The sequence below is a fragment of the Bos javanicus genome, chromosome 17, assembly GCF_032452875.1.
Source record: "Bos javanicus breed banteng chromosome 17, ARS-OSU_banteng_1.0, whole genome shotgun sequence".
Classification (NCBI taxonomy): Eukaryota; Metazoa; Chordata; class Mammalia; order Artiodactyla; family Bovidae; genus Bos; species Bos javanicus.
The window spans coordinates 7,223,269-7,246,935 of record NC_083884.1 but is presented as its reverse complement, the minus strand read 5'-3'; the positions used below and the strand labels follow the sequence as shown (position 1 = coordinate 7,246,935).

The 23,667-nt window shown below is 41.2% G+C and overlaps 1 protein-coding gene across 12 annotated transcripts in view; it reads right to left on the bottom strand.

Moving 5' to 3' along the window:
• Window positions 1–222: 222 nt before the first annotated feature.
• Window positions 223–23,667, bottom strand: part of SH3D19 (SH3 domain containing 19) — a 201,740-nt gene continuing 178,295 nt past the window's right edge. For all 12 annotated transcript variants that reach the window (XM_061383997.1, XM_061383996.1, XM_061384001.1 and 9 more), the window contains 10 exons: window positions 19,925–19,993; window positions 19,615–19,755; window positions 15,981–16,053; window positions 14,858–14,988; window positions 12,629–12,684; window positions 9,971–10,173; window positions 9,209–9,261; window positions 5,980–6,166; window positions 5,474–5,571; window positions 223–2,143 (listed from right to left, as the gene is read on the bottom strand). In XM_061383997.1, the coding sequence (XP_061239981.1) occupies window positions 2,027–2,143; window positions 5,474–5,571; window positions 5,980–6,166; window positions 9,209–9,261; window positions 9,971–10,173; window positions 12,629–12,684; window positions 14,858–14,988; window positions 15,981–16,053; window positions 19,615–19,755; window positions 19,925–19,993 (1,128 nt within the window). In that variant the 3' untranslated portion in view covers window positions 223–2,026. The remainder of the gene's footprint in view (window positions 2,144–5,473; window positions 5,572–5,979; window positions 6,167–9,208; window positions 9,262–9,970; window positions 10,174–12,628; window positions 12,685–14,857; window positions 14,989–15,980; window positions 16,054–19,614; window positions 19,756–19,924; window positions 19,994–23,667) is intronic.

Sequence of the window (23,667 nt, the reverse complement as noted above, 5' to 3'; positions counted from 1 at the left end):
GTTTCAACGAAGTTTTCTGTCAGTAAATTAAAGAGGAAAGATACTTGGATCATAGTGGTTCCAAAATAGTATCACTATTACATGAAAGTTATCTCTATCCCTCCAGCCAGCCAACCAACCAACAAGCCTCTATTGAGCCTATATGGTGCAAACGGCTAGAGATAAAAAGATATCATCTCCATTCTCAAAAACCTCAGTCTAGTATGTAAGAGAAATGCACTCTGAAAGTTCAGTTCAGTTTATTATAGTGTCAAGTAGATACACACCTATTGCACTTATCATTCTGCTGACAGAGGCCAAAATTTAAGAGGAATATTTTTCTCCAATAAAGCTAAGTTTTCATGATTTTTGATGTAAGATGTTAAGATTACACAGGCAAAGAAATATACCTCATGCCCTATCCCAGTCCCCCCGAGTCTCACCTTCCTGCTGTTATACAAGCTTGCTGCAAATAGGAATTTAGTTGAGACAATGCTTTAAGCCATCCATTTCTTATGAAATTACTCTTGAGTGATATTTGACCAGTTTTCTTTATTCCATCTTCTATACCCAAAACATGTTTAAAAAAAAAAAAAAGAAACAACTCCCATACCCTGAAATCAACTGTAACCATATACTGGAAAATGAACTTTAGTCAAAGACAAGGTAAGTCTCTCCTCCGGTACAGAACCCCAAATGGTGTTCACATAATGGTTTCATCACTTAACTGCCTACTTTTTGGACAATGGAAACAAAAACAAAAGCAAAAAAGTGGCCCAGCATATGAAACTCTTCTCAAAAACAGAAGAAAGTTATGAACATTGTTGGGAAAGTGTTTTACATTTCCAATGAAATTCTATTCCATTGATCTGTTTGAAAGATTGTCTTCAACCAATATATTTGCCTTCAGCCGATAAGCTGTAATTGATTCAGTTTCACAGTGAACCACTTTTTAGCTTTAAGACTTTCATCTTAAGCCTGGAGTGCATAACAATGGGTAGCAGGAAAGTGGTTTTTTTTTTACTCTAAAAACTGCAGGGATGAGCTGGGGGGAAAAAAACAACCCCGAAAGTATTAGCCTTCAGATTCTCAAATTATTTTTAGCTCTGGTTATATTTGGAAGAATGAGCTGCGGGTTTGGCATTGTTTTCCATCTTAACAGTTGCTCTGTATTCTGAGATATATATATGTGATTCATAATGTACCACTGTAACAAGACACAGCTTTTATGTATTACTGGGGTAACACAAAGAAAATGAATTTTTCTTTGAGTACCAGTAATTGTCAAAAGAATGATTACAGAATCAGAAAATGTGCTTTATAATAACCCTGTTAACATAAAGTATACACAGAGGAAAGAAAGAAGTACTGCAGGTATGTGAAAGAGTTAGTTCTATTAGCAAGGCTTTTCAGGGTGGTTTTAGTTCTTACGCATCAAATTTTAACCACTTTCAGACTCTGGGACAAAGGGAAAACATCTGGCAACACAGGAGCATTTGGTGACTGTGAGCTGATTCACCACGTGCTCACCAAGGCTCCACTGGTCAATGAACTACTCCCTTCTGAAACAAGGCTTTGCCCTGGTCATAAGGATAATGCTCTCAAGCTGTCAGAATTAATTTGAATGTCAAAAATGAAATTTAGGTTACCAACCATCGCCTGAGAGTTACAGCATGTAGAATAACAAATGTCCTCTTTTAAAACTGAAGTGAAAATTGAAGAAGCATGGATACTTTACTTGCGCTGATGAACACAGACGTCCAAGTGCAGTGTTCGCTTGTAAGTGTCCCAGTGCAGCCCCGTCTCCAGACGCTCTGCCGGGGGAGGGGCTGCCTGCCTTGCTCCTGCTTGATGTCCTCCTTGGTGGAAATGTGAGTGAAAGCTAACTACAAAATCAAGATGTTTTCTGCTTTCAGAAAATTCTAGTATACCGTATACAGCATCAATATTTCTTTCCGTTTAAAAAAATAGTGCAAAAACATATCTGATAGTCAAAGTGAGAGTTCAAGTGAGTTTCTGTGCCAAGGAGCACAGTCAAGCATCACCTTTAGCTAACTTGTAAAAACTGAATGTACGTTTTGGGAAATATTCCAGATTTTCCCATCAGTTCTCCACTCATCCAGTCATCATCGACAGATTCCAGCTCTGTTATTATGTCTCCAGCCTGTAGAAAAACAGGAATTGAAACTAATTATTAAGTTTCTGCTGAGTGTACACATGTTAAGCTGCTTCTTTTCCTCAAACCCCATTCCTCTGTCACTGTCGACTTTGTTGCATTTCCAGGTTGTATTTTGTGCCCCTCAAATTCACCACTCCTAATCTAAAATTATTATTTAATAAATAAAAATACCAGCTAACATAGTATATATAGAGAAATTTTTTCCCCAAATAACAATTATTTATCAGACACCCACTACGTGTCAGACACTTCTGGGCTCTATGGATACAGCAATGAAGAAAGACCTTATTCCAGAGGTGGGAGACGAATAACAGCCAGCAGAGGAGGGCAGAAAGTGTGAGCTGCCACCGCATCGGCAGTCTGGGGAGGCCTCATCCCAGGCGACGCGCAAAGACTTGCTGGCGAGAGGGGCTGTATGCTCACTGTATGTGTGCCTCGTCCTTTTCTGTGTGCTTTATGGGAACTCACTCATTTATTTTATTTTTATTTGTTATCAAACTAAGAATAGTGAAAATTAACTCATTTAAACAATACTGCAGTCCTAGAAGTGGTACTATTGTTTCCCCATTTTTGAGAAATATTTTTATAGATTTCCTTATTTTATAGAAAAGGAAACTGAAACTCCGAGGGATTACGTGACTTGCTCAGTGCTGCATGTCGGTGAGTGGTAGGAAGAGGATTCATATCTAGAGTGATTCCAGGGCCTATCCAGGAATCATAATGGATAACCTAATGTTAACCATTAGGCATGCGGTCACCACATTATACAGTCTACCTTTCTACTTAGACAGGTTTTTACTAAAATGGCCTTTTCTCAGCCTCCTGAGCATTTTGTGCTCTGCATCTGTTCTTCCACATAATGGCATTCTCCTCTACCGTTTGGCGCAGTCCACTCCTCCACGGCCTTAATATCACACTGCATCCTCCCTATCCCTGACTCAGCACGCGATTGTCTTCCCTGGGCTAGTCAAAGGGCTAGGTGTCTTACTCCTGTATGAATTATACTATCTCAACAGATGAAGACATAAGTTTTGAAATTATCTCCTGAAACTATTTTGTTCTTTACGGTTTCTAGCCATTTCCTGGAACCTGAGTTTAACATTCTGTAATGGTCCAAGAATACCCTGGCTACTTTTAAGGATATCTTTATCAGGTTAAATGGATTTATTTGTAGCCCTAGGACACTGCCCTTTGGAAAACTGGTTTGATTTAAGGCCATTCTTAATGGAAAATGTTGACAATCTAATGTCATTAATTTAGTTTACTCTGCTAAAATATGTAAAAATTTTGGCATTTAAAGTTTCTGTTATAAGTTCCTTCTGGTTCCTAAATTATAATCCTTGACTAAAACTATTTTCCTTTTTTTTGTGTGTGTGTGCTTATTTTTTTTAAATTTTATTTTATTTTTAAACTTTACAATATTGTATTGGTTTTGCCAGATTTCGAAATGAATCCGCCAGAGGTATACATGTGTTCCCCATCCTGAACCCTCCTCCCTCCTCCCTCCCCATACCCTCCCTCTGGGTCGTCCCAGTGCACCAGCCCCAAGCATCCAGTATCGTGCATGGAACCTGGACTGGCGACTCGTTCCATATATGATATTATACGTATTTCAATGCCATTCTCCCAAATCTTCCCACCCTCTCCCTCTCCCACAGAGTCCAAAAGACTATTCTATACATCAGTGTCTCTTTTGCTATCTCGTATACAGGGTTATTGTTACCATCTTTCTAAATTCCATATATATGCGTTAGTATACTGTATTGTAAAACTGTTTTTCTTAGCTCTGATTCATATATACATATATGCCACATCTGTTTTCTGAGAGCTAGGACAATTTTTAAAAAGTTGTATTTACTAATATTCTGTGGATATTGAATAAAATATTAATGATCAACAATACTTAAAATGGTACGGCATCCCTTAACTAAAAGACTCTAGAACTATCTCGCTTACAGTCAGGCATTTGTAAAAATGCCTGAAGACAACCTATTTTCTGGATGATTATACTGACATAACCTAAATGAAGGCCAAAACTGAAGTCTGAATCCAGAGGGTTCACTCACAGTAACATTATACTTGAGGATAAAAGGAATTAATTTTGAGCCATTGACTCTCAAGATTGAAAAGGACTAGGGCAACAGTTTCTAAACATTTGGATTTTATGGACCAAGAAATTAAAAAGAGAAAGAAACATATAGGGTTACTAATTATAATTTTGTGTAAGAAATATGTATCATTTACTAGTAATATTTTATAACGGAAATGACATTTTAATATGAAAAAGAAATTATCAGAAGAAAGTAAACTCCATCACAAAACAGAAAAGTTAGCAACCTTATACTGACATATCTCAGCATGCCACCTTTCTCCATGACTCCCCTAAAGCCTCCACATCCCCAGCCATCGCTGTTTTCCTCATTTTGTTGTATACAGGTGTAAACCTTATGTGGGTACCCACTGTCTTAAGTCTCATCTTGTCCAGTCACTCCTGGATACTCTAATTCCCTCTGAGTATCTCCAATGATGGAGAATTTCCCACTGCCTGACAACTCTTCTGACAGCGTCTGGCCCAATACCACAGTACTGCCCTGGGTACGCTCCTCTGAGCACAATCCACCTGTGGATGTGGAAACAGGATCATGCAAGTATTCTGTTTAAGATTAAGGTTAGGCTTTAGGCTTCTTAAAAAACCCTCCTCAAAGTACCTTAATCTTTTGGGGTCACTACCCAAAGTCTATTCAGTATCTCTGTGGACAAGACTCCAGGGCCTTGTGAGGCACTGCTGCAGAGGCCAGCTGTAGTAGGGGCCACCTGGCTTCCCCACTGGTTTCACGACGCGACAGCAGCAGGCTGCAAGGGCCCTGCAGAGGATCATCCCTTCTTTACTTTGGCTGAGCCGCGTGGCATCATGGGATCTTAATTCCTGAACCAGGGATCAAGCATGTGTTCCCTGGAGTGGAAGCACAGAATCTTAACTTGGAGACCACCAGGGAAGTCTGAGAACTGTCCTTTACTAGGGCTTCCAGTGAAACCTCCAGCATTAGTGAGATCGCATGTCATAAGGCTGAGGAATAAGGAATTTGTTAGGCAACTGTGGGTCTAGCAATATCAATAAGACTTTAAAGTACTTAAATGATCTGCTGATAATATACATTTGCCCTAATCACTTTTCTAATCTCATCCTTAAGAATGAGGGTCTGAGATCTGTTCATTCTTGATCAGTGATCAATACTCCATGCAAGTGTTCACCCTGAAAACATTTCAAAATTTACAGCTGCTTAATGCAGTTACAAAAGAGATACACATTCTGACCTTGAAGGAAAGCTCATCTTCATTCTCCCCATGGAAATCATACAAGGCTTTGGCCTTCCTCCCCTTCAGTGATAAAGCAGCCACACCTTTTGCGTCAGCTATGAAGACACCAAAAATTCAAATACATAGAAAGTCATTGACTAAAACACAAATCAAACATTTTAAGAAATCCCCTCGTCACTTCCAGGACATAATATTTTCAATTAATTTTGAATTTATTTTAACTTGCAAAAAGATGAAGGATGTTCTCTTAGCAGAAAAAAAATTACAGAAAATATATTCAGGAGATAAAACTAGCCATTATTGATTAAAGGTATCTTTATCTCTTTTTCCCCCATAACTTCAACAAATTATATGCAGAAAGTTTGCATAACCTTATGAATTAACTTTCAAAAACAGGCAAACAACTGAAATTGAGCACGGCCAGAGGGACAAGAAATCAGTATCATTTCAAAGGTCTTGGGGGTCCCCTTGGAGGGTAAGAGCCTCCCGGGCAGCAGTGGTACCTGAGCAGGGCCGCACAAAGACGGCAGGGAAGATGCCCTCTCGGTCCCGCAGTCTGCCTTTGTACCAGTCGGAGTCCACTCGCTCCAGGATCAGGATCCGGTCTCCCCTCTTGAAGGATAAGTCTTCACTGGTCTCTGCCATGAAACTGTGCAGAGCTTCGCACCATTCTCCACAAAGATTGTTCTCCTGTTACAAATCAGTTTGGTAAGAAACGTGAAATTTTATTTCAGATTAATTTTCACAAAGCTTAAAAAGTGGTGGCAAAAAAACTAAGGGGTCATAACATTTCAAAGTCTGAGGGCCACTTTAAATCACTCAATACCTAACGTCACTAGTGAGTTTCAGAAATTAAAGCTCCCAGTAACTTTTTCTTAAAATTCTAAATGACATGTGATAAAATTTGTGACTTTTGCTTTTAAGGGATATATAATGCTTAAGTAAAAGTTTCTTTCTAATTACAGTCTATGACATTGTGTGTGCTGAGTCACTTCAGACATGTCCGACTCTCTGCAACTCCATGGACTGTAGCCTGCCAGGCTCCTCTGTACATGGGATTCTCCAGGTAAGAATACTGGAGTGGGTTGCCAGGCCCTCCTTCAGGGGATCTTCCCAACCCAGGGACTGAACCTGTGTCTCCTGCAATGTCTTCTTCTGCATTGGCAGGTGGGCTCTTTACCACTAGCACCATGATCTATGACATTAGTTACATTAAAAAATTAGATAACAGCTTATCATATTTGTATATAGTATTTATGACACTATGAAAACATTCTGGCAAACATATAATTTTCCTTTTTTCTTTTTTTTTGGCCACACAGTGCAGCTTGTGGGATTTTTTTTTTATTAATTTATTTTTTTATTGAAGGATAATTGCTTTACAAGCTTGTGGGATTTTAATTCCCAGACCAGGGATTGAACCCAGGCTCTTGGTATTGGAAGCCCAGAATCCTAACCACTGGACTTCCAGGGAATTTCCAAGCATATAATTTTCAGTGAAGCTCTTTACCTAAACTAGGAAGGATCAGAATGGGCAGTCTGTTAATTCCCAGGTCTTTACCTGGTGACTCAGCAACAAAGGATCTGCCTGCAATGCAGGAGATATAGGTTCCATCCCTGGATCAAGAAGATCCCTGGAGGAGGAAATGGCAACTCACTTCAGTATTCTTGCCTAGAAAATTCCATGGACAGAGGAGCTTGGTGGGCTACAGCCCATGGAGTTGCAAACAGTTGGACACGAGTGTGCACATGACTGAACAGTGAGCACACCACCTGGCTGAGAGGTTATCGGACCCCATGGCCCAAGTCTCCATCAGTCCACACTTCTAATTTTTCAAGTCACAGTTCACTTCAAGGCTGGCAGGGTAACCACCTGGCGTGATGGTTCATGCTCCAACAAGAATGCTTTTTGCTGCAAACACATCATAAGAGGGTTCTGCTCTGTGACAAGGAGTCTCTGCGAACTCGGATGGGAGCCCTGTGTTCAAGAAGCTCAAGCAGGGAGGCAAAGATTACACTAAGATCAAAAGCTTAGAGCCAGATGGGCCTGGGTTCCAGACCAGTTCTGTCACTCCCAGTTAACACAGGGCAAGGCATTTCACTACGTTAAGCCTTAGCTTCATCTTAGGGCTCACGTGGGGTCAAACGAGGTGTTGCATGTAGACTGCTCAGCACAGGGCCTGGCACACCTTAAGTGCTCAGCAGTTGATGGCTTCAAAGAGAAACAACCACTAAGCAAACAAAAAGCCTAACCCTCTCCTCTTGTTCCCGCACTTGAGAAACCAACTCTACAGAAGAGTCCTTGTCACTCCTGGGCAACAGTGGCCACCATGAGGACGTTTCCTTTCGAAGAACTGTGGTCACTTTCTTTCCTGTTTAACGATCAGTGGGGGGATGAAAGAACTGAGACACACAGCCCAGTGACCCCTGACATTGTGACAAACAACGACCCTGTCGGGCTCGTCTCCTAAAACCTGTCACAAAAAACGATGGAAGTCACTCACACTCCTGTCCAGTTTGAACTTTGGAAGTCATGCTAAACACTAAAAATTTTACTACATTTTTCCTCTCTCCCACTATAAAAATAATACAAATGTTCCTGAACATTTGGCCAGTTCAGAAATGTATGAAGAATGGGAAATATACCAAACTCCAGTACTTTGGCCACCTCATGCGAAGAGTTGACTCATTGGAAAAGACTCTGATGCTGGGAGGGATTGGGGGCAGGAGGAGAAGGGGATGGCAGAGGATGAGATGGCTGGATGGCATCACTGACTCGATGGATGTGAGTCTGAGTGAACCCTGGGAGTTGGTGATGGACAGGGAGGCCTGGCGTGCTGCGATTCATGGGGTCGCAAAGAGTCGGACACGACTGAGTGACTGATCTGATCTATAATGTTAACCACCTAAGGAAACTGAATGTTAACAACTTAAATACATTTCCTGCTAGTCTTTTTATGCTGTATATTCAGTTTCACTATATGTTTTCCTCCCATGACATTTATTTTACAAATCTAGTTTTTCATGGCCTCAGAACATTTTCCCAATAATGGCTATATTCAGGTTATTTCCAGTTTTTTCACATTATAATAACGCCACTATGACCATCTTTGTGACTAAAACCTTGTCTCATTTTTCATCTTTAGGGTGAGAGATAAAAACAATAACAATAATCTGTACTTTTCCTCTTTTAACAATCACTTACCTGTAATTACTTGTTTGCTGTTGTTGTACTGAATCTTTGGTTAACTAGATATGTTAAATGGTATTTTACTGTCTCCTTACAAGGCCTTTCTTTGATTACTGTAAGGTTAAATGACTTTCTTAGGGACTTCCCCATGGTCCAGTGGTTAAAACTCTGTGCTCCTGTGCTTTAAGCACTCTGTGCTTAAAACAGGGAGCACAGGTTTGAGACCTGGACAGGGAACCAAGATGCGCGGCCAAAAAAAACCCAAAACAAACCTTTTTTACTATCAGCCACTTATACTATCTCTTTCATGAATATTCCAATAATGTCTCTTTCCTCATTAATTTTTATCAGTGTTTGTATGTTTTTCTAATTCATTTGTATGATGAGCTCTATGAGCAAGAAAGGAATTGATCACCTATTTACCTCAAATATCTGCTACACGAATTAAAAAATTAAACACTGCTTTTGATAATTATGATTTTAATAGTCCTCCCAGAGATAAAACTTGGCTTTCACCACAGTTATCTATTCAAGCAGCCTACCTGAGAATTTGCACCAGAATCTTCTTTTTTGGTCTTTGGTGGTACCTTTGTGCCTATATTTTAAAAGAAAAATCAAAACTTCAGATGTAAAGACCACACAGCATTGGGGAAAATCTTTCGGAGGAAAGTAAAAAGTCTGGGATTCCAGATCAGTCTCTTCACGTACTAGCTACTAGCTTTGCCAGGCCAGTACAAACTACATTCTCTGGGTTTGTTTTCTTTACTGTAGACTGAAAGAGGAAATGCATTAGTTATACTCTACAGGCCATTTCTGTTTAAAAGTTGATGATTCTTTTTTTTTGCCATCTCTAATATGAAGCTTCCCTGATAGCTAATATGAACGGCTTCCCTGATAGCTCAGTTGGTAAAGAACCCACCTGCAATGAAGGAGACCCGGTTCAATTCTTGGGTCGGGAAGATCCCCTGGAGAAGGGAAAGGCTACCCACTCCAGTATTCTGGCCTGGAGAATTCCACGGACTGTGTAGCCCATGGGGTTGCAAAGAGTTGGACATGACTGAGCGACTTTAGTAAAAAAAACATGAAGCTACTGCTAATTATCTAAAACGCAAATGCCAGCTCTTTGAGAGACTGCCCCAATAATGACTATCCCCAACATGACAAATACCATTCAAAAATAATTTTTCCTTCTACCCTAAAAAATATGGCAATATGGATTATTATACAACTTAAGTATTAACCTATTACCTGGTTTATTTGAATTAGGATAGTACACAATAAAAAGCCATATTCTCAATACTCACTTAAAACATTTGTACCAGAAGTGGGATGATCCTCAATGAGTTCCACAAAGTTAAGGGGGAAGATTCCAGATCTGTCTCCAAGTTCTCCTCTCGCCCACTCATCATTCACATACTCTTTAAGAATAATAATTTCTCCCTCTGAGAAACTTAACTCGTCCTTCTGGTCTCCAATATACTCAAATCGAGCAACACACCTTGGGCCTCTGAAGAAAGAAGATCACATTTGTGGGTTAAACTAGGCACTACTAACTTTCAAAATGCCTGGAAACCCTCATTTAATCCTTCAGTGAATATTTACTTTGTATTTACTTTGGAACAAGATATACTAGGCATAATTTAAAATTTCCATGAAAAAGAATAAGCTACATTTCTAAATGACAGTCCTTACTTTGTAGATTCGAGCCTGTTTCACTCAGAAAGGCTAAAGTCAAGGTTTCTAGCACATGCAGAATGCCAGATAAGCAGCTGGCGGTTGGTTTAGGTTGTCACACCTTTTGATCACCTTTTCAGGACAGAATCCCCCCAGTCTCCATGTTTTTGTATCCCTGGGCCACAGTAATCCAGGGCCGAGTCTGAACCCTCTCAGTCATAAACACACTGAGTTTAGAAGTATTAATCCTGAGGATCTCAGGGCAAGACATCAAACTTTCATGGCAGAAATGCAATGGGCATCAGCTGGGCAGGGTAGATGCTTAAGACATGCTGAATCAGTGAGTTCTGTATATAGATAAATGGTCTTCAAAACTAGGAGGTTCAAAGAAAACACACTCGGCACATTATCTTATAACATTTCATCTTATACCTAATACTGTTGTTTTAAAGTGATTTTTGTATCTCCTTTAAAAAGGCTTCATTTCTGAGAATTGGAACAATCCTTAAAATGATCTGCAATTCTGACTGATAATAAGATAAAAACAGAGATGAAATTGCATCCCTCGAAGACATGACTGTATACCAAACCTTCGACTTGAGGCTTCAGAAAGGAAGTTTCAACGGCAATGACAAAGGAGAGGCAATTGCCTGAAAAGAAAAGGTTGGTACTGGCTGCAATCAAAGTCTGATTTAAGTCAGGTCAGTGGATCAACGGCTATGAAAGCCCACTTCAAATTCAACCTGCTGACACAGTGAACACTGCTTAAAAACAGGAGAAAAGCTGAACCTGAAACAGAATTAAACTATTGTGGCCTCAGAAGCTTTCTTATTTGTGATAACCTTTGCATTTATTTTCTGAAGTCCTCAGAGAGCATATCTTCTTATGTCTGACCTATTCAAAGACAGGTTTACAGTCTTCAGGAGGTACTGCATTCTATTAATTTGCTCATTTAACTGGAATATAAAGTTGCATTGTGGCAATGTTTTAAATCACAAAGGAGTTACAATGATGCAGAAAAGGATACATAAATTCACAGAAAGGTCTTCAAACATAAAAGAAGCCTCCTCCAAATTAACTCCTCCTTTACTTTCTTCTGCTGCTGCTACGTCGCTTCAGTCGTGTCCGACTCTGAGCGACCCCATAGACGGCAGCCCACCAGGCTCCCCCGTCCCTGGGATTCTCCAGACAAGAACACTGGAGTGGGTTGCCATTTCCTTCTCCAGTGCATAAAAGTGAGAAGTGAAAGTGAAGTCGCTCAGTCGTGTCTGACTCTTAGCAACCCCATGGACTGCGGCCCACCAGGGTCCTCCATCCATGGGATTTACTTTCTTCTAGATACTTTCAAAAACAAAACAATACAACATACCTGGCAGATCTGTAGACTTCATATTTCTATTAGGTTTAAATACTTTCTATTGTTGGAGGAGAGAGTGGGCTCTTGTCGAACACTCAGAAATGAACTGTCTGAGGAGACACATGGGCTGACAAAGCAAGAAGCTTTGTTGGGAAGGGGCGCCCGGGTGGAGAGCAGCAGGGTAAGGGAACCCAGAAGGACTGCTCTGCCACACGACTGGCAGTCCCAGGTTTTATTGTAATGGGGTGAGCCTCCTGGTTGTCTCTGACTCAGGGTCCTTCCTGGTGGCGTGTGCATTGATCAGCCAAGAAGAATTTCAGCAGGAAGGATTCTGGGACGTTGGTAGGACATATTATAGGCTGGCATCTCCCCTCCTTTTGGCCCCTCCCAAATTCTTCCAGTTAGTTTTATAAGACATATTATGGGCAGGCATCTCCTCCTTTTTTTGGCCTCTCCCAAATTTTCCTGGTTAGTTTTCATGCTTCTTATTGGGACCTCCTATTGTGAGACAACTTGTTCAAGTGGTTATCATCATGCCTGGTCAACGCAGGTGGTTTTGGTCAATGGTTCCCTAACACTATGACAAAAATATTTGAACTTTCTAGAAATCAGTTTGGTAGATAAATACCAGAAGGCCAACACAAAATGCAGTGGATGATAAAACCTGTCTCTTCAGACAAGGTTCGGCTGTGGGAAGCACCAGGACAGACCGTGGCTGTCTATACGCCCTACATTGGCACAGAGGGTTGCCACTATCAGCATGCTGCAATTTCATCAGGATTTTTAAACAAGTCGTTTTCCTCATAATTAAAAAAGACATACTGAGAATCTGAATAATCATGCATCTGAAGTGTTTAAGCTTGTTAATTCTTTATGATATAAATGCTCACATCCTTTGTATTTCGTGCAAAAGAACACAAGTAAAACTTACTTAACACAATGAGATGAGATGGATTCCCGTTTCCCATTTCCTCCTGGAACATCAATCTAGTAAAGACAAAAATCAAGGCAACAATTGTATTATTTCATAAGATAAATTTAAGGCTAAGTAATTAGGAAATTTACAGCTGAGGTTAACCAGTTTAGCTAGGTATTAAATCGACAAAACATACCATAGATGCTAAAAAGGTACGAAATCCAGAATTTGGGTTTTGAAAAAACTCCATAACTTGTGATGTGGCCCTCCTTGCATAGACAACCCATCTTCCTCTTATTTGCTGGAATAAGCACATTATGCCATTCCCGCCTAACTGGGGCTCTTCAGCTCACATCCCCTAAGTTGAAAACATCAGGTGAGGAGGGCTTAGCACAGAAACTAGGCATAGGTACTATCTAGACGCCTAGCCAAAGTGTTGGTAGAACTCTGCAATACTTCCATGACCCCAAATAAAACCTTTTAATCAAACTTGTGAAGCTCTCCCTTTTCATAACTCTGGGCCATTTTTTCCCCTTCACTGTAAGTAGGGAAGGAAGAGAGGACTTAGCACTCAGGGAGCATCTAGGGGTGAGCACGTTATATAATACCTCATCTACAAGGCTCAGTAGAGCTAAGTTGTGATGAAATATTTGACCATAATGCACTAAGTCGGAAAACTACTTAAAGCTTTGAGATTTACATTAAATAAAGCAGTGCCCTTCTTGATGAATTCCAAAAGTTTGAAGTTTTAAAACAATTTTTTAAACTTGCAGGCTTAGAAATAACACACCAATAATGTGGCAACTGCAGTGTGACTGATTTCAGTGTGGTAACTGTGCTTTTTCAAGCACTGCCACACTGGGCAGAAGAAAAATGGGGAAGAGCGCTAAAACCAACATTATTCTTAATGTTAATGTAGAGAATGTGGTTGGGTTTCTCCAGAGAATCAGGGTATTTATACATCAGACTACTTGGAAGACCCACATTTTGTAATTCAAGAGACTCAATCTCATTTATACTTGAAAAACATAGGTTATCTGTTATGTCTGTTTGCTAAGTTTCTGATGGAAAATCATTTGCTTCCCCGCCTCAAATAAGCGGCTCATGTTCAACTATTTAAGCTAGCTTTATTGATATTTTTCAGTATCAGTAAGTTATATCAGCAAGTGAGTCATTCTCTTCCCACTGATGTAAATGCTCACGTGGCAGTCTTAGTTCATCTCTATGTTTCTCAGCCACCCGGGCTTAACACTCAGGGCTCTACCACAGGGGTCTGCTTTCACCAGGTAGGCTGTGAGGGTGTGTAAAATTATGACACTTTAATATAATATTTCTCAGTCAGATTTGAAACTATTAAGTGAAAAACCATTCCCTCCAATGAAAGTACTTTAGTACTGCCAAATCTATTTTTTTTTTAAAGAAGAATCTTTTAATCTATTTGTTTATGGCTGTACTGGGTCTTTGTGCTGTGTGGGCTCTCTCTAGCTGCAGTGAGTGGGAGCTACTCTCCAGCTGCAGTGCACGGACTCCTCACTGTGCTGGCTTCTCCTGCTGTGGAGCACTGGCTCCAGCACGTGGGCTGCAGCAGTTGGGGCACATAGGCTCTCGAGCTTGGCCTTGGTAGTTCGGTGCACTGGCTTAGCTGCCCCAAGGCATGTGAGATCTTTCCAGACCAAGGATTGAACCTCTGTTCCCTGCACTGCAAGGTGGATTCTTAACCACTGGACCATCAGGGAAATCTTATATATATATATATATATATTTTTTTTTTTTTTTAAGACGGAAATGAATGGGGATGGAAAGAATGAAAGAAATCAATAATGAAATGCACTCCAAAGAAAAAGAGAAGTGGTACCATAACCTTGGAGAACAAACATTCCTATACGACAATCCAGTATCGTTAATTCTTGTTTGCTGAATGTTTCAGAGAATTAACATATACCCTCATGTGCTTATCAACCCTCCAAGAATAGCTGATTCACCAGTGGACCTGCAGTAGCTTTTTACCTTAGGACTTCAGATAGCATTTAAGCATTAAGTTCTAATGCTCCATAATATATTAATAATTAACTACTACCTAGTTGAACAAACCTTTATTTCTGAATTTTTCAAATACTAAACGAATTAATGGAAGAGACAGAACCAGAAGCCAAGAATCTAGGCATCTGGTTATTTTTTTCAAACTGTGAATTACATAGACTCCACTGAATATGTGACCAATTTCAACATGCACGATCTACTTACAATCACTTTGACGTAGTTGGCCGGAAATACACCAGTCTGGTTTCTACATTTCCCTCTGTACCAATCTGTATCTATTTTTTCCAGAAGATAAACAATCTCTCCAGAAGTGAGGCTCAGATCATCAGCTTGTTCTGTATGGTAAAATTATAATGATGCATGATCAGTTACCCTGGTTGCAGAGCTGAATAAAGCAGAGCACAGAGTGGCATTTACTTCTGTCCACCAAGGCGGTATGTTCTGCCGATTCTGAGAAGAGATTATACTAATTGAATTGACTTTAAAAATATTTTTTTTTCTGGATATTGCTATTATGAGTTTCCCCTTTTAAGATCAAATGAGATATATTTACCAGGCACTGAGTGATAGGGAATGCTTGTTTAAGCACACACACACACAAAACATTGCACTTGCCAGAGATTCTTCTGTGCCAATATAAACGTCTGCTGAATACATATTTTAACAATGAAACACGAAACAATTTATAGACACGGTATAATATTCATATGATTCTCAACCATGCTAAAAAATCATTTCAATCTCAAAATACTAAGGGAGTCCTACTGCTCTTCAGCATATAAATTTACTCACACTGAAATAAAAATCAGTCTACCAAGTGGACAAAATAAAGGTTATAAATAAATCTGGAATTTATTTTATTTGAATCCTTGGATATAAAAGGTACTTTAAAATTGATTACAAAAATGTGTGTTTTCACTTCATCAGCAATAGCTGAGCTATGTGCGTTGGTTTTACAACCCTTAGCAGAAAAGAACTTCACTTATTAAAGCTGAATTAATTTCATTATGTTAAATTGCTTTAACATGGAAAGAGTTAAACAGCTTCCAACTGGTAGGCAAGCTGCTATTTGTTCCTGTGTAAGGGGAACACTCTCTCCTCTCTCTCTCACAGGGAGTATCAAAAGCAAGGGTGTGCAGGTAAGCCTTCTGGCATGGCTGGGTGCAGTCAACTCTTCCTGAAGGTGGGGTGATGGATAAGATGGCCTGTCCAGTCCAGGGCTCCATGGGTACAGAAAGTGAAGACAGACGTCCTTGAGAGGTTAACCTTGGGAGGATGCCCGATCTTGGATCCGAAGGTTCTACCACTGTATCATCTGTGTCCTCACCTGCTGGGAAATCATGAAGAACGATGGCATGAGGGGCAGCACTGTCAACAGGCTTCTGAGGGCAGCTTGGGTCCTGAGGGAGAAGCAGAGCAGTGAGTGCGGTGCGCATGATGAACGCTGGGTTCATTATTCACTCGGAGACCATTTTTTTTTTCCTCATTGGGGTCCTCTTGACACAATTATGAGTACAAGATGCAAACCACACAGTTGAGCCAAACAAGAGAATCATGACCAAGTGGAAAAGGTATGAGTCCCTGCTGGAGGAGAATTATCTCAATTATGATAGCCCCCACGCAGAGTCGGACACGACTGAAGCGACTTAGCAGCAGCAGCAGCCAGCATTTTTCTTAAACTGAGAGAGTAAACAAAAGGAAATTAAACTTAAGCTTTTGTCGGTTGTTTTTGTGTTTTAAAGCAGCATCTACTCTACCCTGAGGTAGTCATTTTTACCACTTCACCTTTCAGGGATCGCTTTTTCCATAAACTATGATCAGGACTAAACCTTAAGAACAAGACCTTAAAAGTATTCTCTTCATTAAGATGGAAAAAGAAGGAAGTTCTGCAATTTACACTCTTGCCTTTTATAATGAAAAGAGCTAACAACTTTTACAAAAGTATAATTCACAAAAAGTAAAATCCATTTCATTTATTACCACTTAACTGAATGCCTTCTCTAATTTGAAAGCCAATGCTACCTCCCATGCCTGGCCTGGATTTTCTATTTAATCTGAATGGTTTATTCAATAGTAATTCTAAGTAAATTAGCAAAGAGAATTCAGCATTCTCTACCCATCTAACCAGCTGCTTAGACTGGCCAGAGGAGAAGCCACATTTGAAGAGTGCCTGTTTCTTAATGACAAGCAGTTGTTATCCACATCATCACCATCCAGTCTGACTGATGGATATTATTTGGAATTATAACTTAATCGCTTTGATTCTTAAATGAAAGTGATTTTTTGGTGCCTTTCTCATCTCTTCCTTCCTTTAATGGCCCCTGCCCATCAGGGACTGCCCCTCTCCTGACCATGATGTTCAGACCTCAGGGGTCATGGCCCACTCCCTCCACGTCTGCCCTGCAGCTCCTTTGCGTAACTCTTTTCTGAATCAACTGTAAGGCAGCTGTGGAGGCACGTTGCCTTCTCTCACGTCAGCTGAGAGTAATACAGCTCAGGAAGAGCGTAATACAGCGTAATACAGGAAGGGCTAAGGCAGCTTGGTGTGTTAGTTTACCAAAGCAACACCGACATTTTCTTAGAGGCTGCTTAGTGCTTTTTCTTAAATAAATGGGCATAATGGGAATTTCAGGGATTGTAAAGGAACTATGAGATATGTGAAGCCTGGAGGGGCTTTAAAAATTACTATTTATCCAATTTAGTATATGTGTGGTTTTCATTTTTTTCTGATTTACATCTGTAGACAAAGGGATGACTGCTCCAATAAATGGTGTTAGGCTAGATGGCTTTACATCTGGAAAAAGTGAAGGCAGAGGCCTACCCCACACCAAACATAAACATGGACCTGCAGATGGCCCGAGGCCTAGACACCAGCCAAATGGGTGGAGGTGGGACCGCAGGCAGCCTGTGCCTCCCGCTCCCCTTCCCCGCCTCCTGTGCACGGCTGTCCCCTTGATGCTGCTCATCACCTTGGCCTGGCAGGTGAAGGGCGAGAGGGCAGGCGAACGGGGCTGGCCACAGGGGCAGGAACAACTCAGGGGCAGGAACACACCATTAGCGGGGGTATCTGGGAGGAAAATCTAACATATTTCAAAGTTCCTTCTAGTATGACTATAATAGCTAATACTAATGAGTAATGAGAATAGTTAATATACGCTGTTTGCTCACTATGCACTATTCACTATACTAAGCACCTTACAGGTGCTAAATTACCTAAATTAATCAGCTCATTTAATTTTTTAAGGATCTTTGAGATATAAGGCACTTGCCATAAAACTCAAGCATTTAAAGTGTACCTAATTTTAGCATATTCACAGCATTGTGTGACCATCACCACAATCTAACTTTAGGACACATTTATGATCCCTCCAGAAGCCTCCCACCCATTGGCCATCACTCCCCCTCACCTTCCCCCAGCCCTGGGCAACCACTGATCTACCTTCTGGATTTCCCCATTCTGAACTTTCATATAAATGGAATCATAACGATAAATCAATTCTATAATCAACTCTGAGGATTCTCATATCTATTTCACACATTTAAAAAATGAGGTTCAGAGAGGTCAGATCACTGCCTCCGGTGGTGGGAGGGGAAGTGAGACCCGCAGCTGTGGGAGCCATGCGAGGTGACAATCCCTGCCTCCCTGCTTGGACAGCCCAGCCTTAACTCATAACGTGCAATGTCTTCTGTTGACTAAGGCAGGGGAGAGCCTAACACAGTTTTAGGGATATTTACCTTCACACTAGGCTTTCAAGTAGGTTTTACTTTTCTGAAAAGGGTAATGTTAGCCATGACCCAGAGCCTGAGAGAGGCCCCACTTGGGTTTCACCAGCTGTGGGTCACTGGTGGTCACCTTTCTGCAAGTCTATGGCACAAGTATGAGGAAGGTAATGTTCCAAGGGACAAAACCGTGAGTGTTTATAAAGAATAAGCTGTAATTTTTTCAGCTTCTGTTTGTCATCAAGGAAAGCTTTCCGGCAGTACAATCCCCATGGCTACCCACCAACATGTTCAAAAGAGAGGCAGAACAGTGGTCACAGATGGGTAATGCTTCCTGAAACAAAGAGAAAGTGAGCGACAGAAGAGCTTTCCCCACGAGGCTGAAGTCAGAAATGTCACCATTCCAGCTGTGGCCAGCATAACACATATCTTCTCTGCTCTCTGAAACTCGAATCTTTAGTTTCTTGGCAAACCTCAAATGACAGACTGCCCTCCGAGAAGAACTGGATGAGATTATGCAAACTAGGATGATGGCAAACCAAAGACTTTAACTTGGCCTAATGACTGATAGGTCTCATTCTTCATGTTCGCCACGTTACCTAAGACAGTGAAAATTTAACTGGGTACCCTAAGCAGCTCTTTAAAAAATATGCCTCTGTAAATTGTTCAATGGCATTTTTCTTGCTCAACAAATGACCTTAAATAATCATTGTATTCTCCTAGGCTCCACAGATTTGTTAGGCCTAAATAGTGAATTCAGAGTGTTGTAACATTTCATTTCATTATTTTATGAGCTATGATCAGAGAAACAAGGTCTATACTCACCTTAAATCTTACTGGGAAGTGTTTTAATGTCAGCCTTTATAGGGCCCTCCTTAAAATAATTATCCATTCTGCTAGAAAACCAATCTCTAGTACTTTGGTAAATGTATTTACATTATTTCAAAAGTAAATAGCTCTCTGAGTTGAAAATTAATGACTACGTGTCCTGGATGCTGTAAGTCAGCATGATACGAGGAAGGCAAGCCACCCGGTAGTCACTCTGTATCAAAGTGATTAGTCTGGCAGCGGCAAGTCTCTTAGAAGTAATTTATTCTTAAAATGGAATAAAACGCTACTGTAATTTTTACTCTGGTTAAAATAAACGTGCTAATAAAAACCTGAGGATGAGCTATAATTAATAGTTCTATGAAATGTGCTGCCATGTGTGATATGAGGATGGTACGGTATCAATTCCTCACATTTGGTCTGCTGCTAAGATGTTCATCAAGCGGCGTGATGATCTTCATCTGAGACAGGTGAACTCTGCCGGCATCGTCTCCCTTCCGGCACTCCAAGTAATTACCTTCTGCCTGCTTCAGTATCACCAGGACGTCCCCACGCTGTAAGGTACAATACCACTCTCTGAAGCAATTATTATTTAATAAAACATTATTACTTTTTCCACATTTTAATCTTTGGAGCCTAAAGCATTTAATAATGTGTAAAACAGTAACAGAGGCCAGCAAATTTTTTAAAGAACTTGTCAGTAAAGAAGGAGCTCTACTTTACCTTACAAGAAAGTTCTCCAGGGTTTTGCGGGATGACATCTTCATTGGCAATTCCATGAGGCACAGACAGCTTGAACATAAACCAATATAAAGGATTATTCATAATCAAATAACTGCGTCCTAAGAGGCCGATCAGGTGGGGATTTGGCACACGCGCCTGCAGCGTAACTTCCAGCAGGTAAACTCTTCCCTCAGCTTCCGCAAGCTCAGGATGGTTGGCGGGGCTGCCGCTTCTCAGGACACGCAGAGTCCTCGGGGGCCTGGGGCTGAGCACACAGGACTCGGGGGCTGAGGGCAGCCTAAGGTGCCCCTTCAGTCACAACCGAGAAGGCCTGCTCCACCAGCTTCCCAGAGCACCAGGAGGGTGAATGCTCGGCACCGGCTTCGGCCTGCAGTTCAGGGGCTGACGGGGGACTGGACAGGCTGCTTCTACCTGCCTTTAATCTCTTTCCCTGCAGTCTCTCTGGCGCAAGTGTCTATTTAAACCCATTTCACTGCCTGACCTCAGTCATTCCTGGTCACTCAGCCTTGTCTGATCCTAGAATGGCTTTTACGTCTGTCGGCTGTTCTGGCCAGAGGACTCTGCTCCCTGCCTTGGTAAATTCCAGCTGATGAGCACGTGTCGGCCCAGGAGATGTGATCACACAAGCTCACGTACAGCAAGGAAAGGGAGCAAAGACACGCAGCGCACGGGCGCGGCCCCAGGAGCAGGGAGGGTGGGGCGGCTCGCAGCAGCTATCAGAGCGCCAGGGTGCAGAGACCCTGGGGGGCAATTTAATGGTGGGGCAGCCACAGGACAGATGGGGGGTTTGAGGAGTTACTTTGTAAAGAGACAGACTACTCTAATATATCATCATTTTGATTTATTAATTTCTTTACTTTTCTGGCCTGGAGAATTTCATGGACTATATAGTCCATGGGGTCGCAAAGAGTTGGACACAACTGAGAGACTTTCACTCTCACTTCACTTTTAAGTTATTCAAATGCTTTATTGACATTATATAGCTATGCTAAGACCGATAAGCAAAATTTGATACCCCCAGTGAGGCTCTTAACATGGAACAGCCAATGTGAGTACAGACTTTACAATTAGTAACATGATTTTCTTTCTCTTTTTTTGGCCACACCGGCTGGGCTTTGTGAGAGCTTAGTTCCCCAACCAGGGATTGAAGCCACGCCCATGCAGGCGAAGTGTGGAGTCCTAACACTGGACACCAGGGAAGCCCTGTAACACTGTTTCCTTAGTGTGGCTTAACGCTAAAGAGCATGGGCTTAGACCAGTCAATCTGGGTTCAAACCGTGGCTCCACCATCACTGGCTTTGTGATTCCGGACAGGCCATTTAATCTCTCTGAGTACTATTTACTTCATTTGCATAACAGACATAATAATAGTATCCACTTCACAGGGTTGATGTGAGGAATAAATCAGATCAGATCAGTCGCTCAGTCGTGTCCGACCCTTTGCGACCCCATGAATTGCAGCACGCCAGGCCTCCCTGTCCATCACCAACTCCCGGAGTTCACTCAGACTCACGTCCATCGAGTCAGTGATGCCATCCAGCCATCTCATCCTCTGTTGTCCTCTTCTCCTCTTGCCCCCAATCCCTCCCAGCATCAGTCTTTTCCAATGAGTCAACTCTTCGCATGAGGTGGCCAAAGTACTGGAGTTTCAGCTTTAGCATCAGTCCTTCCAAAGAAATCCCAGGGCTGATCTCCTTCAGAATGGACTGGTTGGATCTCCTTGCAGTCCAATGGACTCCCAAGAGTCTTCTCCAACACCACAGTTCAAAAGCATCAATTCTTCAGCGCTCAGCCTTCTTCACAGTCCAACTCTCACATCCATACATGACCACAGGAAAAACCATAGCCTTGACTAGATGAACCTTTGTTGGCAAAGTAATGTCTCTGCTTTTGAATATGCTATCTAGGTTGGTCATAATTTTCCTTCCAAGGAGTAAGCGTCTTTTAATTTCATGACTGCAGTCACCATCTGCAGTGCTTTTGGAGCCCAGAAAAATAAAATCTGACACTGTTTCCACTGTTTCCCCATGTATTTCCCATGAAGTGATGGGACCGGATGCCATGATCTTCGTTTTCTGAATGTTGAGCTTTAAGCCAACTTTTTCACTCTCCTCTTTCACTTTCATCAACAGGCTTTTTAGTTCCTCTTCACTTTCTGCCATAAGGGTGGTGTCATCTGCATATCTGAGGTTATTGATATTTCTCCCGGCAATCTTGATTCCAGCTTGTGTTTCTTCCAGTCCAGCGTTTCTCATGATGTACTCTGCATGTAAGTTAAATAAACTGGGTGACAAAATACAGCCTTGACGTACTCCTTTTTCTATTTGGAACCAGTCTGTTGTTCCATGTCCAGTTCTAACTGTTGTTTCCTGACCTGCATACAAATTTCTCAAGAGGAAGATCAGGTGGTCTGGTATTCCCATCTCTTGAAGAATTTTCCACAGTTTATTGTGATCCACACAGTCAAAGGCTTTGGCATAGTCAATAAAGCAGAAGGAGATGTTTTTCTGGAACTCTCGCTTTTTCCATGATCCAGCGGATGTTGGCAATTTGATCTCTGGTTCCTCTGCCTTTTCTAAAACCAGCTTGAACATCAGGAAGTTCATGGTTCACATATTGCTGGAAGCCTGGCTTGGAGAATTTTGAGCATTACTTTACTAGCATGTGAGATGAGTGCAATTGTGCAGTAGTTTGAGCATTCTTTGGCATTGCCTTTCTTTGGGATTGGAATGAAAACTGACCTTTTCCAGTCCTGTGGCCACTGCCGAGTTTACCAATTTGCTGGCATATTGAGTGCAGCACTTTCACAGCATCATCTTTCAGGATTTGAAATAGCTCCACTGGAATTCCATCACCTCCACTAGCTTTGTAGTGATGCTTTCTAAGGCCCACTTGACTTCACATTCCAGGATGTCTGGCTCTAGGTCAGTGATCACACCATCGTGATTATCTGGGTCGTGAAGATCTTTTTTGTACAGTTCTTCTGTGTATTCTTGCCATCTCTTCTTAATATCCTCTGCTTCTGTTAGGTCCATACCATTTCTGTCCTTTATGGAGCCCATCTTTGAATGAAATGTTCCTTTGGTATCTCTGATTTTCTTGAAGAGATCTCTAGTCTTTCCCATTCTGTTGTTTTCCTCTACTTCTTTGCATTGATCACTGAAGAAGGCTTTCTTATCTCTTCTTGCTATTCTTTGGAACTCTGCATTCAGATGTTTATATCTTTCCTTTTCTCCTTTGCTTTTCACTTCTCTTCTTTTCACAGCTATTTGTAAGGCCTCCCCAGACAGCCATTTTGCTTTTTTGCATTTCTTTTCCATGGGGATGGTCTTGATCCCTGTCTCCTGTACAATGTCATGAACCTCATTCCATAGTTCATCAGGCACTCTATCTATCAGATCTAGGCAGTGCTTCAAACAATGCCTGACTCATGAGTACTCAACACATCAGCTGCTGCTTTTATTAAGTAACCCTATCCCAATTAAAATTTTATCAGTTTAAATAAATATGAATATATATGAATATCCTACCTCCTTCTTTTCTGTCTATATCATTGCCTTAAGAAGAGAGAAAAAAATCTTAAATGGTTTAAAATGAGAACAATTTCCAGCTCAATGATGGAACTGTAGAACAACAGGAAATGAATAAATGCTGTTCTTGTTAAGAGCTACTGTTGTACAATTGTTTAAAAAGTGCCAACATTCCTGCTTCTTATCATTTTA